This window comes from Telopea speciosissima, chromosome 8, assembly GCF_018873765.1.
Source record: "Telopea speciosissima isolate NSW1024214 ecotype Mountain lineage chromosome 8, Tspe_v1, whole genome shotgun sequence".
Classification (NCBI taxonomy): domain Eukaryota; kingdom Viridiplantae; phylum Streptophyta; class Magnoliopsida; order Proteales; family Proteaceae; genus Telopea; species Telopea speciosissima.
In genome coordinates this window covers 45,416,550-45,434,312 of record NC_057923.1, presented here as the reverse complement: position 1 = coordinate 45,434,312, position 17,763 = coordinate 45,416,550, and the positions used below count along the sequence as shown (strand labels likewise).

At 37.6% G+C, this 17,763-nt stretch overlaps 1 protein-coding gene across 1 annotated transcript; it reads right to left on the bottom strand.

Annotated features, from left to right (window-relative positions):
* Positions 1–5,435: 5,435 nt before the first annotated feature.
* On the bottom strand, positions 5,436–16,655 carry LOC122670606 (probable inactive purple acid phosphatase 27). Its single transcript, XM_043867546.1, has 12 exons — positions 16,292–16,655; positions 16,109–16,196; positions 13,964–14,230; positions 13,733–13,841; positions 11,225–11,339; positions 10,672–10,804; positions 10,179–10,553; positions 10,010–10,077; positions 7,432–7,525; positions 7,086–7,274; positions 6,789–6,875; positions 5,436–5,629 (listed from the first exon to the last, which is right to left on the bottom strand). Exons 1-12 carry the CDS (start codon positions 16,648–16,650, stop codon positions 5,573–5,575), a joined length of 1,941 nt encoding a protein of 646 aa, XP_043723481.1. The 5' UTR covers positions 16,651–16,655; the 3' UTR covers positions 5,436–5,572.
* Positions 16,656–17,763: the final 1,108 nt, after the last annotated feature.

Here is a 17,763-nt window from a genome sequence, read left to right as displayed (position 1 = left end):
TTTGTCACCATGTCTGATGGTGAATCTGAGAAAGAAAACACTCGTGGTAAAGATACCAGGATTGGCATTGGTTCCACCAAGGCTGTGGCGCAAGAAACAAACAGCCAGCGTCTTATTTCTATGGTGTTGAATGGGAGGAATTTCCTTCCTTGGTCTAGAGCCGTGACCATTACCCTTGGAGGCAGATCCAAACTCGGCCATATTAATGGCCAGATTAAAGCCCCTCCTAAGGAGTATCCCAAATTTTCTGATTGGCAAACCAATGACCATTCGGTCATGACCTGGATTTTTAATTCAATGGAGTCACAAGTCTATGAGATTTTTGCATATTCGGATACTGCCCAGAATTTATGGGAATCATTGAATGAAATGTATGGCCAAGCAAACAATGCTTCTCTCATCTTTGAGTTGCAGCAGGAACTTGCTCGATCCAAGCAAGGTCCCAATCAATCTTTCACTGGACACCTTGGGAACCTAAAGAAAAAGTGGGATGAACTTCGTCAATATAGGCCTACTACTCAGATTATTGCTGATTGTGTTAAACGTGAAGAACATTACAGAATTTTTCAGTTGTTAGCCAGTGTTAAACCTGAGTATGAGGACCTTAAGCGTCAAGTTCTCATGAACACTACTTTGGCTTCTTTTGCCTCTGTGTGTTCCATAATCCAAAGAGAAGAAATTAGGCACCGGGTTATGAAATCTGAGTCCATTGTTGAAAAAGATTCTTCTGAAAACTCGGCTCATAATGTTACATCTAACAAGCAGCAAAGTGACAAAAACATTAGATCTGGCAAAGGAAAAGGGAAAGGTCACATTCGGTTTCATTGTGATCATTGTGATCGTGATGGCCACACCAAGGATAGGTGTTGGTCACTCCATCCCCAACTTCGCCAAAGCAAAGATAAGAACCAAGAGTCTAAAGTGGCAGCCCAGGCAAATTCCACCGATTTCCAATCAAAACTTGAAACATTAGCTCATCAATTCCAACAACTGCTTCAGGCACATGGGACGACTTCCTCTGGCACTGTCAGTTCTGCCACTAAATCAGGAAATATGGTCAAGACATCTGGTAATATTCATGCCTTATCTGCACTTTCTAAAAATGGTTTCATTGTTGATTCTGGTGCTACTGATCACATGTGTGGTTCCTCACACCTGTTGCTTAACACTAATATTAGTACTTCTTATCCACCAATTACTGTTTCTAACGGAGTACAGGTTCCTACTCATGGTGTTGGGCAACTTAAAATTTTTTCAAAAAATTCTGATGCCTTACTTGTTCCTGATTTATCTTCAAATTTGCTATCTGTAAGCAAGTGCACTAAAGAGTGGAATTGCAATGTTATTTTTTCTCCTCAAAAGGGGGTATTTCAGGATCGCGTCACTAGGAAGATGATTGGTGAAGGTCAACTTCAGAATGGTCTCTATACTATAAATCTCTGTGAAGGTGCCTTTGTTGCAAAGAAAAGTACAGCGGAAGCTTCTCAGTTGTGGCACTTGCGCTTGGGTCACCCATCTGACCAGATTTTACATACTCTTGATATGTCTTGGAATCATGATTCTAGTACTTGTGATCCTTGCCATTTTGCTAAACAGCATAGACTTCCTTTTTCTCACAGTAATTGGTCATCAAGTGAGTTATTTGGTTTAGTTCATTCTGACGTTTGGGGGAGTGTTCCTATTGATTCTAGAAATGGTTACAAATATTTTATTACTTTTATTGAAGACAAATCTCGTTCTACTTGGATGTATTTGCTTAAGTCGAAGAATGAGGTTCTTCATGTGTTTCAAATTTTTTGCACCATGATTCGCAACCAATTTAATACTTGCATCAAGATTTTACGGACTGATAATGGGACTGAATACACCAATCACCGTTTTCAATCCTTTCTGCATAGCTTGGGTATTGTTCATCAGACATCTTGTGTAGGCACTCCTCAACAGAATGGAGTTGCAGAACGTAAAAATCGGCACCTCCTTGAAGTAACCCAAGCTTTGATGTTTTCTGGCCATTTACCCAAGTCCTATTGGGCTAATGCAGTTCTTACAAGCTGCTACCTTATTAATCGCCTTCCAAGTAAGGTGATCGGTTATAAGACTCCTATGGAGGTCCTTCATGGTCAGAAGTTTAGTTTCTCTCACTTGAGGGTTTTTGGCTGCATTTGTTATGTCCATTCTCAAACCAGTAGTAAGCTTGATCCCAGGGCACGCAAGTGTGTGTTTGTGGGTTGCTCTTCTGTTAAAAAAGGCTACAAGTGTTATGAACCCAGTTCCCAACGTCTTTACATCTCTCGTGATGTTATTTTCGATGAAGCTCATATGTTTTTTCCTGACAGGACTCAAATTCAGGGGGAGTACTACAGTGATTTCTCTGTTGAATTTACTCCTGCCCCGTTACCTACTGATGAAAGTCAGGGTGACAGTTTGAATAATGATGGTGATAATAATGTTGGGGATGATGAACCTACCACCGGCAACGAAAACATGGCTGAACCCACACCTGTAGCTGAGACAGAGACTGTGCCTGTGCCCGAAGTTCCTGAAATTTTTGTTCCTGCGGGTTCCACCATGGTTCCTGTTTGCAAGTCTAACCGGGTTCCTAATCCTTCAACTCAGCTTCGGGATTTTGCCACTTATCATACGGTTCAACATCCCATCCAAGATTGTGTTGGATATGACAGAATCTCTCCAAAATTTTGGAGTTTCTTGTCTGCTATTGAGAGACATAAAGAGCCCAACAATTTTGCAGAAGCAAGCAACCATCGTGTGTGGATGAATGCCATGAAGGACGAACTCCAAGCCCTTGATCGGAATCACACTTGGGAAGTGGTTAATTTACCTGCTAGCAAGCGTACAGTTGGTTGTCGTTGGATCTATAAGATCAAATATAGCAGTGATGGATCGATTGAGAGGTATAAAGGTCATCTCATTGCCAAAGGGTACACTCAAACCTATGGTGTCGATTATAAGGAAACGTTTGCCCCAGTTGTGAAAATGAATACTGTGCGGGTACTCATGTCTGTGGCTATGAATAGCGGATGGTCTTTGTTCCAAATGGACGTAAAAAATGCATTCCTACATGGAGACCTTGAAGAGGAGGTTTATATGGATCTCCCTCCAGGCCATGCATTACAAAATGGGGATGGGATGGTTTGCAAGCTCAGAAAGGCCATATACGGACTTCAACGGTCCCCACGTGCTTGGTATGGTAGGCTCAGTACTACTCTCATCCAATTTGGTTTTCAAAGAGGTGAATCTGATTCCTCAATGTTTGTTAAGAACAATGACAAAGGTATTGTTTTCGTTCTGGTTTATGTTGATGACCTTGTCATTACTGATAGTAATCAGTTTGAAGTTGAAGCTCTCAAACAGCATTTGAGTCAAGAGTTTGATTTCAAAGATCTCGGTAAACTGAGATATTTCTTGGGCATTGAAGTGGCTAGCTCACACAAAGGCCTGTTGCTGTCACAATGAAAATATACTTTGGATCTGTTGAAAGAGACTGGAAAAATTGGAGCTAAACCTGCTAGTGTGCTTATGAACTACAGTGACAAGTTTAACACTAATAATACTCTTTTGAGTGATTCTGGGCAATATCAACGATTGGTAGGGCGTCTGATTTACTTAACCATCACTAGACCTGACATCGCCTATGCCATTAGTTATGTGAGTCAGTTCATGCAGGCTCCCACTCAGGGTCACATGGAGGTTGTTGATCACCTACTTCGCTATTTGAAAACCTCTCCAGGAAGAGGGATCTTGATGAAGAACAATGGGCACACCCAGATCGTTGGGTACACTGATGCAGATTGGGCTAGGAGCCCTGAGGACAGAAAATCTACCACTGGATTCTGTACCTTTGTTGGTGGTAATATTGTTACTTGGAAGAGTAAAAAACAAAATGTGGTGGCTCGCTCAAGTGCAGAAGCAGAATACTGGGCCATGGCCTCTGCCACTAGTGAAATTGTGTGGCTTCGATTGCTCTTACAAGAATTGGGGTGCGAGGCTGTGTCCAAGCCTACAAAGCTGTTTTGTGACAATCAAGCAGCCACTCATATCGCCTCAAACCCCGTCTTTCATGAAAGAACTAAGCACATAGAAATAGATTGCCACTTTGTGCGTGAAAAGGTCCAAGATAAAACAATTGAGATACCATATGTTCGTAGTGAAGATCAGTTAGCAGATATCTTTACTAAGGCTCTACCCAAAGGATTGTTCCAAGTCATGGTGAACAAGTTGACCTCTGACGATGTCTTCGTCCCAACTTGAGGGGGAGTATTAGAAAGATTGATCCGGATTTCCTATTCTTGGAAGGAGATACGGTCAATATTGTGTAGAATATTTGTTGCCTTCTATTGTGTATTCTTTCTTGGCAACTCTCTTTCATTCTCTTCTATTTATCTGTATTCTTTTTCCCAACGAAGATATAAGAAAAGATTTGGGAGTTCTGATCCGAGGACGTAGGCATCCATGGCCGAACCTCGTTAAACCTTCGTGTGTTCTTCTTGTGGTTTGATTCTCTGAAACTTAAAACACTTATCCTCTACAACTAAGAATTCTGGGAAATTGAGACAAATAGAAGGTCTCCACAAATAGAAAACAGCCATATCGTAGGCACGAGCATCTGATCTAAACTAATAAAGAGAAATTTCTAGAAAGCAGTGCAACTCAGGTAAGCTTCTGCTATGGAATTTTCAGTCTCAATTGAAGTTTGCCTTAGCTTCAGAGTGGAAGCAATGGCTGGGTTTTCACTATGTTGGGGTAGTGGAAGTGGAAGCAACAACCAACAACAACCATCCAATGAATTGAAATTCCTCCGGAAAACCTATTCATATTCAGAAACGGCGAGATCTCTTTCATCAACAAAGCTATGGCAACTTCATCATCATTAACGGTTGCAATTGAACATCTAATCGGCCTCCACCTTGGCTGTGGATCGTAGTTGAGGCAATATTTTCACCCTAGAAAGTCAAGGGGATTTTTTGATAGTGGGTTTTCTCGAATGCAGGGCATGTTGACTGGTTTGCTGGGGAATTTGTCTATGCTTTCGTATTTCGCGAAGAAGAGGGAGAAGGAGATGGTTCTGGTTCAAACTTCGGGAGTTGGGTTGTGCGGCAATAGGGTGGGGGTGGAGTTGCAGGAGGAGGAAGAAGAAAAATGGGGTAAAAGGGTCATGTGTTCGGCTTTCCCTTTTTAGAGGATGTTGTTTCAAACAAATGAGGGTAAATATGTAAAAATATTTTTATTAAGGGTATTATGGGTATTTAGTTAATATTTATGCGATGACATCACTTACTTACTGTTCCCATCTAACGGTAGAGATATATTTGTAAGAATCTTTCAAAATACAAGGGAGGTATAAGAAATAGATAAAATACTAGGAGTGGTAGACATAATTGTTTGAAAACACAGGGATTATAGACGTAAATTTCCAGTAATTATAAATATAACTGTACAAAATTTATTACATCAAGAGAATGAATATTTGAAATTTATTACATCAGGAAAATGATATCAACACACACACTCTCTCTCTCTCTCTCTCTCTCTCTCTCTCTCTCATATATTTGTCCTACCTTTTGATGATGCGAAAACTATCCTCAACCATCGTGGTGTTTGCACTCACAAACTAAAGACGACAAGAGACAAAAAAAATAAATAAATAAAGTCAGTCTATTTTGACGAAGAAACAATGTACATAAAATAAATAAAATAAGTCTATTAATGCTGTGTGATCTCAATAGATGATTTGATTTAGCAGGAATGATTCATTTGAACTTTAGTTTACTTCATCAGCAGAAGAAAAAACACGTAAGAAAATTTAGTATCTTTTTGAGGTCATATTCGGTTTTAATATGAAGATGGATGGTTCAACCAATCAACATAAACAAAAAACTTTATTCTTGTATTGATAGTGAGAGATCTATACACGAGGGTCAACCTATATCACTATTTCATAACAGAAAGATGCTTAACCTTCCTAGTCATAAATACAATGAAGACAAGAACCAGGTAACTCAGCCCGAGTCCGTCCTGAGCCTGAACTGGGCCTGGGCCAGGGTTGAGACCTCGGGCTGAGCCTGGTCCTATGTTAGATTATGTTTTACAATTTAGTGTTTATATATTATAATTTTAAGATTGGACTAAGTTTTTGACCCAAAGAAAAATCTAAAAGTCAAGAGTATGAAAAAATTCAATACCCAATCACTTGTTTCTCATTTTTTTAATGCATAGGACGATGCAAATGCAAAAAAAGAAGGATCAATTAGGGTCGTAAAAATAGGGTCAATCAGAGCCAACTCGTCCTAGCCAAACCAATCAGGGTAAATCAGGGCCAGATTGGGTTGGACTGAGCCCGGTAGGGTTGGGCCTGGGCTGACATATCTCAACCCGACCTAGGGCCTGGTTGGGCTTGGACTGAGTTAAGAGGACTTAGGGTTGGGCTGGGGTTTTAAAAAACCCGGCCCAACCTGGCCCTGTTTCACCCCTATCAGGGATTGTGCCTTTCTTGTAATCGTGTCTCAGGTATCTAAGGCATATTAATTATATTTATTAAGATGGTAGTTTTAAAGAAGATCTGGTTGATCTTTTGATTATGCTATTTTTAGCTCTATTAGAATGTAGCTTTGCATAGAGGGTGGAATATTGTGAGTGGCTGAAACTAAGCTCTCAGAGATAGGATTTAGTAATGAAGAAACTTGGTTTGTTCCTTTTGTTTTGGTTGATGAATTTCTTCCCTACTTATAAAAGAGAGAGAGGTTTGATTTTGGTTTCACTGATCTACTAACCTCAGCCTTCAATTCTTCCTCTGTAGCATGAAATCTTGCATATCCAAATTCAGCAATCCTTACTAAACTCCAACTAGCAGTGATAGTCTGTCCAAAGCAAACAACACATAAAATCAGTATTAATATTAGTAATTAGAAATAATGAAGGCCCTCATAATTTATATATCCCACTAATAATCTCCCAATGCTCTATCAAATAATGGAATCAAAGACGATGAATAAACCGGGCCGAACCGGTTTAATTAGCATAACTAAACAGGTTGGGTGAAGAGGAGACAAAAACTAATTACTACTTACATCGCTAGGAAACTGATCCAATGAGAATCCTGCCATTCCAATGACTACATGAACTGGAGCTGTGTAATTTGTACCATTATATGTGTCAGTCCCATTTCCATCTTTTGTAGGCATAGCAATGCAATTGTTCTGATAAACAGCACACGTTCTTTCATAGTTATGGACATGACCCCAAAGAACTAGATCCACCTGTTTCATATATTTAATCACAAATTAGTGTCCCATTTTTAAATATATGAATCCCTAAAAATCATGATTAATGTTGATTTAAAATTAAAATTAGTCAACAAATTAATTGATCTTAAAATTCCACCCTTTAATCTCAATATTCTGAAATTTTTCTTACCTTATAATCCATTAGTAAAGGCTCTACTTTTTCTACAAATGTTGAATCTACACTTGTTGCTACTGCTGCTAAAGTAGAATACATTGGCCTGTGTCTGCATTAAGAAATGTTTCAATAGACAATATCTCAATGCAAGAAGTAATTAATTTGACATAAATAAATTTAAAAAAAAAAAACAAGATAATAGTGATTAAAATTAAATCAATTAAATATTATTAATCAAATGATAAGATACAGAAAATTATAATTTCTTTTTTGTCCAGAGAATGTAAAATTAAGGTTTATTGTTGCTGCCACCATTCTTGTTGATACAAGTCATCTCGAATCTTGAAAGATAGATGATTCCCTCTAATGTCTAAAATAAAAATATGTGAGAAAGAATGTCATCCGATCACGTAGCGCACCCCATCCCTACACCCAGACACAGTGGTGTGCGTAATGATGGTTGACATACCCTCGAAAAGTTGAAAATGACTAACAAGGGATGCGGCGGTCATTTCGTGTACCCTTGTGTCTCGGTGCAGCGGCGACATGCTCTACTCTCGGATCTTTATCCTCTCAATTACACTGCCCGTACTTGACATCAAGTATATTTAACAGAAGAGGTAGAAATTACTATCCTACCACCTGCCTGAACACACTGCTTGAGATGGGATCTATGTAGGGTCCACCTCCCTCTATTAGATGTACTTGAGGTCAAATACGGGCAGTGTAATTAAGAAGATAAAAATTCTCTGCTCTCTCGTTCTCTTTCCTTAAAACTATATTTATCAGGTTTTCTAATTATACAAATTTTTATAAACATAATCTCTCATACATCCTATCTCGTTGGTGTTGCGTGATCTCTTGTAAGTTATTAGGATAAGAACCTCTCCTCTCTATCATATTCTCTCTTAATCATCTCTATCCTAATCTTTCTTGTAACTTGGACTCTAGCAGTCGGTGTGCAATGGGTTACCCTAACCGTATTCACTTCTCTTCTCTCGCCGGGTTCCTACTATATCTAAACACTTTCTCAATTGTTATCTTTAATAAACAACTTGGTTTCTAATTAGTTCTAACGATGAGAATCCATTCACCTAGGTAGGTTCAGATGCACACAGACGGTATCGGAGGGTATTTTGGGAAAAATATTAAAACCTAGGATGGTGACTGTACCATTCACCGTATGATGGAGGAAAGGAAACTTAGACATATAATAATGAATAGGAAAATGACGTCTCTACCCCTGGATAAATACCCAGACGTGTTCCCCAAGCAATCCCATAAAAAAAAAAGTGTGAGAGTTGAGATCGTATCCTTATCTATATATAACTAAACTCTTTTTAAGTTATTATATATATAAGTTGGATTTCTTTCATTATTTATCTCATTGCAAATTGCAAATTGCAAATTTCTATTTAGCTTCTTTCTGCTTCTTCATATTTTGTAGGCAGCCATGGACGATATGATATTGGATGATTTGTTTAAATCAGTCGATGAAGACCAATTCCTTGGAGTGCACTGGAGACGATCATCTCTAATTCTAAAGAGAAGTTAAAGAATTAGAGGAACGTATAGATAAGAGCATCACGAGTTTTTCGAGGGATGAACTTCACTCAAGAAAAATAAATCTGGAACGTAGAATAGCCAATCTTGAAGATTATTTCGCCGGTAAGGGCCGTTTGAAGAAAAGAGAGACACTTAAGGAACCATGTATGGAGAATAATAAAGCACAAAAGTCGAGGAAGAAAGTGAAGCAAACGAAGACACAGGTTGTTGATGATGATGATGATATTAAAATAGGTATTTTGATTGGCTTGGCCGGCTTGGTCGGTTTGGCCATTTTTGCATATACGGCTTTTTCTGTGGCGTCGAAAAGTAAGAATTGATGGAACTCCTTAACCATCCAACTATGGGCAATAATAGCTTAATTTAGCTCTTCAGTTATAGATGTTTTAAGTTTTTTTTTTCTGATAGTATAGTAGGCTAGACAGTAGAGAGCAGCTATCATGCACTTTTTTGTATTTATTGCTATTTTTATTAATAGTTTATTTCTACAGCAATAATACAGTTTTATCTCAACTAAATGGGTTCGATTATAAATAGTTTGTTTCTACAAAAAAATTAAAAAAAAAAATCAACTCCTAAGACAAGGGTTGAGATGTTGCGAATTAATGGATCATAGATGTGTCTTCATATACTATTATAGTATGTATCTCTAACTCATAATAGCTTAAGTTTTTGGATTGGACCCCATAATGGTATTTCGAGGGCAACCCATTTTATTTAACATGATATCAAAGCTAGATCTATTTCTTCTCCTTCATAATTAAGATGTAGGACCATGCGCAAATCCATTCACCAAGGGTTGGGTTTCAGATGACATGGAGAAATTTTGAGGAAAATAGTTCAACCTAAACCTAGGAGGGGTTTGCCAACCCTAGGATGGTGGGAATTTATTCATCGGACGGGTGGTCCTAAGATGTATATCCTAAAGCTACACATGAGAGGGAGTGATTAATTATTTACAATTTTGATTGAGTAATAAGAAAATGAATTAAGAAAAATAATAAAGGAGGTTGTAATAGATATTTACCCTGTAAAAATTAACCAAGGTGTTCTTGATCGATCAACCGAACCCATATCACTTTCCATCCATTGGTACTATATAATTAAAACAGATATTATTTTTGTTAAAATATGATTAATTAAAGAAGAATGGAAGAAAGAGATAAATAATCTTAATTAATAGAAGAATTAATTACCTGTTCAGAGTTAGGGTTCCAATCATGCTCAGTAGAGATGACAGTGAAATGAACAGGTCCTTGCTCTATAGAATACCATGGCTTATCCTTAGAAATAGTAGGCATAGGAAAATAAGTCTCATAAGGGACACCACATTCTCCACCTGAGTCAGATAATATGTAAACTGATCCAGAATCTATATAATCTCTCTCATGGTTTCCAATTGCAGTCATGTAAGAAACATGAGATGCCATAGATCCAATTTGGTGAAGGAAAAAATCCCATTCTACTAAGAAACCTGTAGCATAACTGATGTCTCCAATGTGGAAAATGGAATCTACTTTGCCTGATGCAACTTCTTGGGCCATAGCATCTGTCACTGATATTGATCCTGGCTATATTTATTTCAATACACACAAAACTTTGATTATGTTTTATCTTTTCACAATAAATATATATATGTATTAAGATCTCTCCATCACTTTTAGAATATAAAGACAGAATGAAAATCACCTGAATATAGTGCTCAACAGATGCATCACGAGGAGCTTTCCCCATGTCCCCAAATGCAAGGAATTTGAGCTCAGTTGATCCTCCTGCTGGTGGGGTTTGAAATTGAATTTGATCACTCCAACCCACTGAATCACTGCAGAGAGAGAATAAGGTTTTTTTGTTTTTTTGGTTAATTCAATTCATTAGATGGAGAAAATAGAATTTAATTTTAGTACACAATTTGTTCATTCATTAGAAATACAACCCTTTGGCCTGTGTGTGTGTGATGTGATGTGTGTGTGTAAATGCATGCGTCCGTGCGTGCTACCGGTAGAGTGTAGACTCCTAGGAAATGATGGGTTCGACTCTCCTGTCTTCACTTTGTGCCCTTTCCCTTCAAAAAAAGTTGTGGTTAACTATAGCCCAGCCCATGTAAATTGGGTTGGGCCTGATTTTGCTTCAATAAGAATAGCCCAATAAACATACAAACTTGGGCTTGATTGGGCTTTTAAAATAAGGACAGCCCAAGTTATCTTTCTCTCCATATCTTCATAATTGTTTACATTTTTGTTACCTTCCATATCTGTAAGAGTAAGTTGTTGAAGGGAGAAGTCCAGTCATGACTGCAGTATGAATGTAACCAGGGTCATGCCATCCAAAATCCTTGGCCGGGCTTGTAATGTTGGACCCTATAAAATTATCAATTTTGGATTAAACAATAATCAGTGTCATTATATTCAATTCCTTATGAGTTATGATCACCTTAAAGACTCAAACACCCAATTAAAAAAAATGAATGAAAAATGTAAACTACTTTTTCACTTTCTATTCACAGCTACTGACTATTGATGGTATCAATCAGTAATTTTGATTACTTGAAATATTGGTAAAAGAATGCTTCTAAAGCAATTACTAAATATTAATTTGATAATTTTATCTAAAAAAAAAAAAAAGGACTGAGTTTCCCTTCACCTACGGTGAATGGGATCCCATTATAGTTCGTAATCTTGGATTGAATCAGTCGATTTTGGTCAGGTCGGATCGATATCGGCTGAGACCGATCTGATCCACATGTATGGCCAAGGGTAAAAAGGTAAAGCAAAAATGTCATATTTGGCTCATTTTTGAGCAATCCCGATCCGATACCAATATTGATACCAAAATTACAAACCATGGATCCCTTTCACCGTGTGGCTGCAGAGTGTAAGAAAGGGTATCAAGAAGTATTTTGAAACATATTGAAACCCTAGGAGAGGTTTGTGAATCCTAGGATGATGGGGTGAACCGTACTTTATGGATGGAGAGAAACTTAGTCCATTCTTTATATATTAAGAAGATCAAATAAAGATGGTTAAAATTGATCAGATCGATCACTCTGAACTTGAAAACGATTTGTGGGGTCAATCACTTGGGAGGAAGAAGAAAGCATTGCAATTGCAAGGGTCATTTAAGCAAGAAGTGAAATAAGAATTGGTGCCAAATTATATATCAATTAAGCTAACTAAGAACATAGTTCATAAGTCAAGACTAGGGTTGGCAATGGACCAGATTCATAACATGATAGGGGGGACCGATTCGAATACACCGAAATCAATCGATCAAAACAAGAAAAGATCCAATTCCTCGGTTTTGACGAGGTCTTCAATCAATCCTGCATTCATCTCTGACCCGTCCGAGTGAAATAGGGTAAAAAAGGCTCCGTAAAATTCAGTATGAAAAAACCCAGACCAGTTAGTTAATAGACCGAAAAGGGACTTAAAAAAACAATAAAAACGGAACAAAACGATCGAACCAAATCCAAATCATAACCAATCAAACATTTTATTGGTCTGATTTTTATCTGACCCAATATATTCATAAAACCAAAAAACCGCTCAAAAAATCAGACCGAACCAACCATTGGACAGCTCAATACAATAGAGGGTAACGGTAAGAACAAAGGACTTGAACCATAACCCCAAAAGGCAGCGCAATCGGCAAGGGAGGAGACCTAAGGAAGCTAAAGGTCCTGAGTTCAACTCCGCCTCCTCCCTTGGGGCCACCCGCCTAAGAGAAAACTCCCCGGTGAAAATGGGGGTTCTAGTATCTCCCGATTCGTGTGTGTTGCAAGATCATGCAAGTGCTCTAAGGAAATTAATCGGCCAAACACCGGACACCTTCCCAAAAAACCAAGGTACTTGTACCAAACAACACTAGTGGGAATAGGATTGAAAAAGCTTCCAAACGTGGGGAATGAGTCGGTTAAGGTTAAGAAACAGAGTTTAGCTTGTTGGGTTGGAATGTTGGATTTATTGACCCTATAGCCCGACTTACGTGGTGTGTGTGTGAAACTATGACTTAGGTAGATGATGGCGTGGTGTATCCGAATTCGATGATGGCGGCTGGTCATCATGAAATGGATAACATATAAGTCAAAAACCCATAAAGCAAATAGAATATTGCTTATATCATAAGAAAGACTTTTAGTTCACTTCTACGGTTCATTATAAATGTTTTGAGTTAAGAGGTCTTTTCAATTAGGAAAATTGATTTGAACTATGTTTTACTTAACTTTCGTTTGATTCCATTTTTATGGTTAGCAATTCACAGAATATTTTAATCATGGATATAAGATTTTTTTTTTTTTTTTTTTTTTGGCCACATTTGGGTTCATGTATAATTTGTCAATGCGTCAACTTGGTTTGTAATATTATAAAGAGTGTAACTTGTATATATCTAAGATAGTTAGGTAACTATGATGTAGACACAACCCTATTTGTTTGCAAGAGTAGTTAACTAAAGACCTCACGGTCACATAACCAGAATTTAATAGATTAAACTATGTGACTTATATATATTATGAAAAGTATATGTAAAAGGGTGTACTCAATGCGAGGCTCTCGCCGTTGTGGGATTTGGAGAGGGTGATCATAATGTACACAGTTTTATCCCCTCTTCAGGGGGAGGCTGTTTCCAGAAATTCGAACTCGTGACCACTTAGTCACAATGGAAATAGCAACTTTACCGTTGCACTAAGGCCCACCTTCATGGAAAGCATATATTTGAGAGTTAAAGGAACTGCATGGGTGATATAAGGACTCACCACACATATCATCTTGTGTGAAAGTAGTAACTTGTGATGTTTGATTGTTTCCATTTCCATATTGAACTTGTTGAGGGTTTTGGTCTCCACTCACCCATGTTACTCTCATCTGTCATAGAAATAAACACAAACATATAATCTCATACATTAGTTCAAAACATATTAATGTAAACCAATTCTAGCAAGCTATGAAATCATGAAATTAATTAAAAACCCAAATTAATTAATTACCGATTCTCCGGTCGAATCTATGCTCGCGAGATGAGCATACAAAGGATTATTTGGTTCAGCGAAATTCGTTGGCCCGGTTCGTTTTAATATACAAGGTGTTTCAAACCCTCCGGTGAAGAACACAAACTCTATATCAGTTCTGATGTTAACAACATGGAATGTTAATGAAGCAGTACAGGTTTTCACTACACAGGAGCCACCAATGTGTTTCTTGCATTCTTGCTTATTGCAATCAAGATAATCTGAATCGGTGCTCACATACTGAGCCTGTAGATAGTTCCACAAAAATTAAGAACATCCATCAGTATTGTCTAATAATTCAGTCACAGTTCATTTAATTGGAAATCTTCATCTACTTATTCATTACCTATTATTTCTTATATAACATGAAGTCATGTCTTATTCTTATTTTTTTGGTACAAACTCATGTCTTATTCATATCTTCAAGAAATTAGATCTTCAATTTTCACATAACTAGCACTAGAACATCACCCCACTTCTCCCCACCCCCCCCCCCCACCCCCCAAATCCAGATCAGCTATCCACATGGGGACAAGTGGGGACAGATTTAACACCTCCATGGAACATGGGTCCCACACCCCCATGGAGGGTTCAGATCTGTCCCCACCCGTCTCCATGTGGGTAGCAGATCTATACTCCACCCCCTCCCCCACCCCCCCCCCCCCAAAAAAAAAAAGAGTAAAAAATAAATAAACTCATGCAATGAAAAAAATTTTGATGAATGGGGAAAAGATGTTGTTAACTAAAAAAATTATTGAATTTTTATTGATTTTAGATCAATAAATACATTTAAAATAGATAACCTTAAAAAAAATTTGAGGTTGGGGATGAGAGAGAGAGAGAGAGATTGATTGATTGATTGTTTTGATGCGTCTCCGTCTCATTATAAAGTCCTAATAATTGCATAAAAAATAGGATAAATTACACATCACCTCCTGGTTTTCAAATAAAACTTAGATCACCCTTTGATTTTTGAAAAAACTCAAATCACCCCCTGATTTTGACCCCAATATGAATGCTGTTAATTGATACTGTCAGCCAGTTAAATAAATTTAAATCCGTAAACTATCCTTGACATCCAAACATAGAGGGTAGTACTGTAAATCTAATTCTAATATTTTAGTACAAAAGTAGAATAGTCCTTTCACAACAATAGCTAACGGTAGACTAACACCATTACTGTAGAGGGACTGATTTGAGGTTTTTTCAAAAACCAGAGGGTGGTCTAAGTTTCGTTTGAAAATCAGGAGGTGATGTGTAATTTATCTTAAAAAATAAATTAAGTTGGTTCAATAATATGAATAATAAAAGACCGAGTTTCTTTCCACACATGATAAAAGAGGATTTAGAAAAGGATAATTGCAATTTATAAATAAGGGGTGAGAGTGTAATGATGACACAAGATTAGGATCATTAGTCACATCACCCGTGGAACACGAACACAGTTGAAAAAAAACAGTCCAAAAATTAAACTTTGACTTATACATGCTATGACTGAGATAGTTGGCCCAAATTTGATAGGGGTCATCAAGGATGTTCTCTACTTTGGTATCACCAGTCCCTGGTGTTCGTTAGAGGGGAAGATTTTTCCAGAGAAATAATAAGACATAAGATTGAAAGAAAGATAAAGAACAACCATTGTTGAGAAAGGGAAAGAAACATAACTTATTATCAACAAAGAAAGATATATTAGGAATGAAAAGAAAAAAGGTTTCACTTAATTTTGGCAGCAAAACTAAATTTTATTAACTAAAATCAACAAATTAAGGAAAATCTCCAGCCGAGGAATGACATAAGGGGAAAAAAAATTTTGGTTGAGGCTGAGGGCGGGCCTTGGTGCAACGCTAAAGGTTGTTCTATTGTGATCAAATGGTCTTGGCTTCGATTCTAAAAACAATGTTTCTGCAAAAGCAATTGTAAGGCTGCGCAAATTATGACTCTCCTTAGACCCGCAGTGACGGGATCTTCGTGCACTAGGTACGCCAAAAGTTGGTTGAGGCCACCAAATTGTAAACAATGTAAACTTAGAAGCATGGTAGAAAGTTTGGTTGAGGCCACCAAATTGTAGAATATCTAAATTTAGAAGCATGGTGTTATAGGATTAAATAATTGGGTTTGTTTTACCTTAACAGGATAATGGCAGAGAAGAGGAAGCTTACTAGTATCTCCAGTCTGAAGATACATTGCCTCCTTCAAAGGACAACCTGAGACACTGCATGTGCCCAGAAACAGAATTAAAAGAAAAGAAAATTAATTATCAAAGGAACAAATTAAATGAAAATGGGTTTGATTGTAATTTCAAGTTACCTGGAATAAGAAGGTGAGATCATGGCAACCCAATCAGATTTTGAAGGGTTCAAAACCCCACTAACAGTAACTGTTACATTTTGATCATTTGAAATTCCAGATGCTGCAACTCCACTTATATTGATTTGAATATATGGATTTGGATCATTACATTCCTTCAAAGATCTTCTATTCAATACCCGAAATTCTGATATTGCTGTGTAACCTTCAAATTCTTCTATACTTCTATTAATCTGAAAAGAAGATGAACAAGAAGAAGAAGAAGAAGAAGAAGACAGTGTTCTTGCTGATGATAACCCAAACAAGAACACAAATATGAAGAAGAAAGAAGTGAAATTTGCAGAGAAAAGTGAATACATGATTCAAAGAAGACAAAGAAGAAGATGAAGAAGATGAAGAAGAAGAGTGAGCTGGGGATTTTATTAGGTTGGTTATTTAAGTTGGTTTCTTAGCGGTCATCACATGATTCTTTATTAATATTAGTTGGAAGATTCCCCACCAAAGTATGAAACCCCACACGTTTGTTTAGAAGAAAAGAAAAAAAAATGGAATCTTCCTTCCTCTGTTCGCACAATATTATTGTTTGGGTCTCCTGATTTTAGTACAAAGTCGTGTAACACCGCCACCCTTCATTTATTATTATAATAAGTTGTCAATTTATGTGTCTATTGATCTATGGACACAGACGTAATTTTTTTGCCTAATTTGTTTTTAACTTAAGCTTCAAATTTTTGACACATTAAATGGATATATACTTAGTAAACATTGGGGGATGCCGGGGAGAAATGGGAATGCATAATAACAACAGCACAACTACATTTTTGGCTTTTTATCATCATGAGATATTAGACATATGTAAGCCCAATGGATTGGACCAACAATTTGGATCCTCTGCTGCTGGGCAGCCGTGTGACCTCATACAGGCACGGGCAAGGTGCTTGGGCAGTTGGTGGGGCGGTTATTTCGCCCTTGCTTGTGTGAGGTTATATGCCAACCGCATGGCTGCCTGGCAGTAGAAGATCACGATCCTTAGACCAATGGATAAGTCCATTGACGATTATTACATTACATGGTTGCCAGTTTTTCATTGGGTATGCAGAGGGCGGATCTTAATGCAACAGTAAAGGTTAATCCATTGTGAACAAGTGGTCATAGGGTCAAGTCTGAAAACAGCTTCTCTGCGAAAGTGAAGGTAAGACTGAATATATTATGATCCTCCCCAGACCTCATAGTCATAGGAGCCTCATGCACTAGATAAGCCTTTTATGGTTGCCAATTTTTCAAAACCTTGTTTTGTTCACTAATGGAGATTTTTAGTGGATTTGTTTCCTTCTCCAAACGTACCATGTGGATGCAAAAGCCTTGATGTGTTTGATAATGGAGATTTTTAATGGGTTTTTTCCCTTACTTTTTAATGTACGACGTAGCTACCAAAGAGGTGTAAATCATTATTAAGGAAAAATAAAAAACAC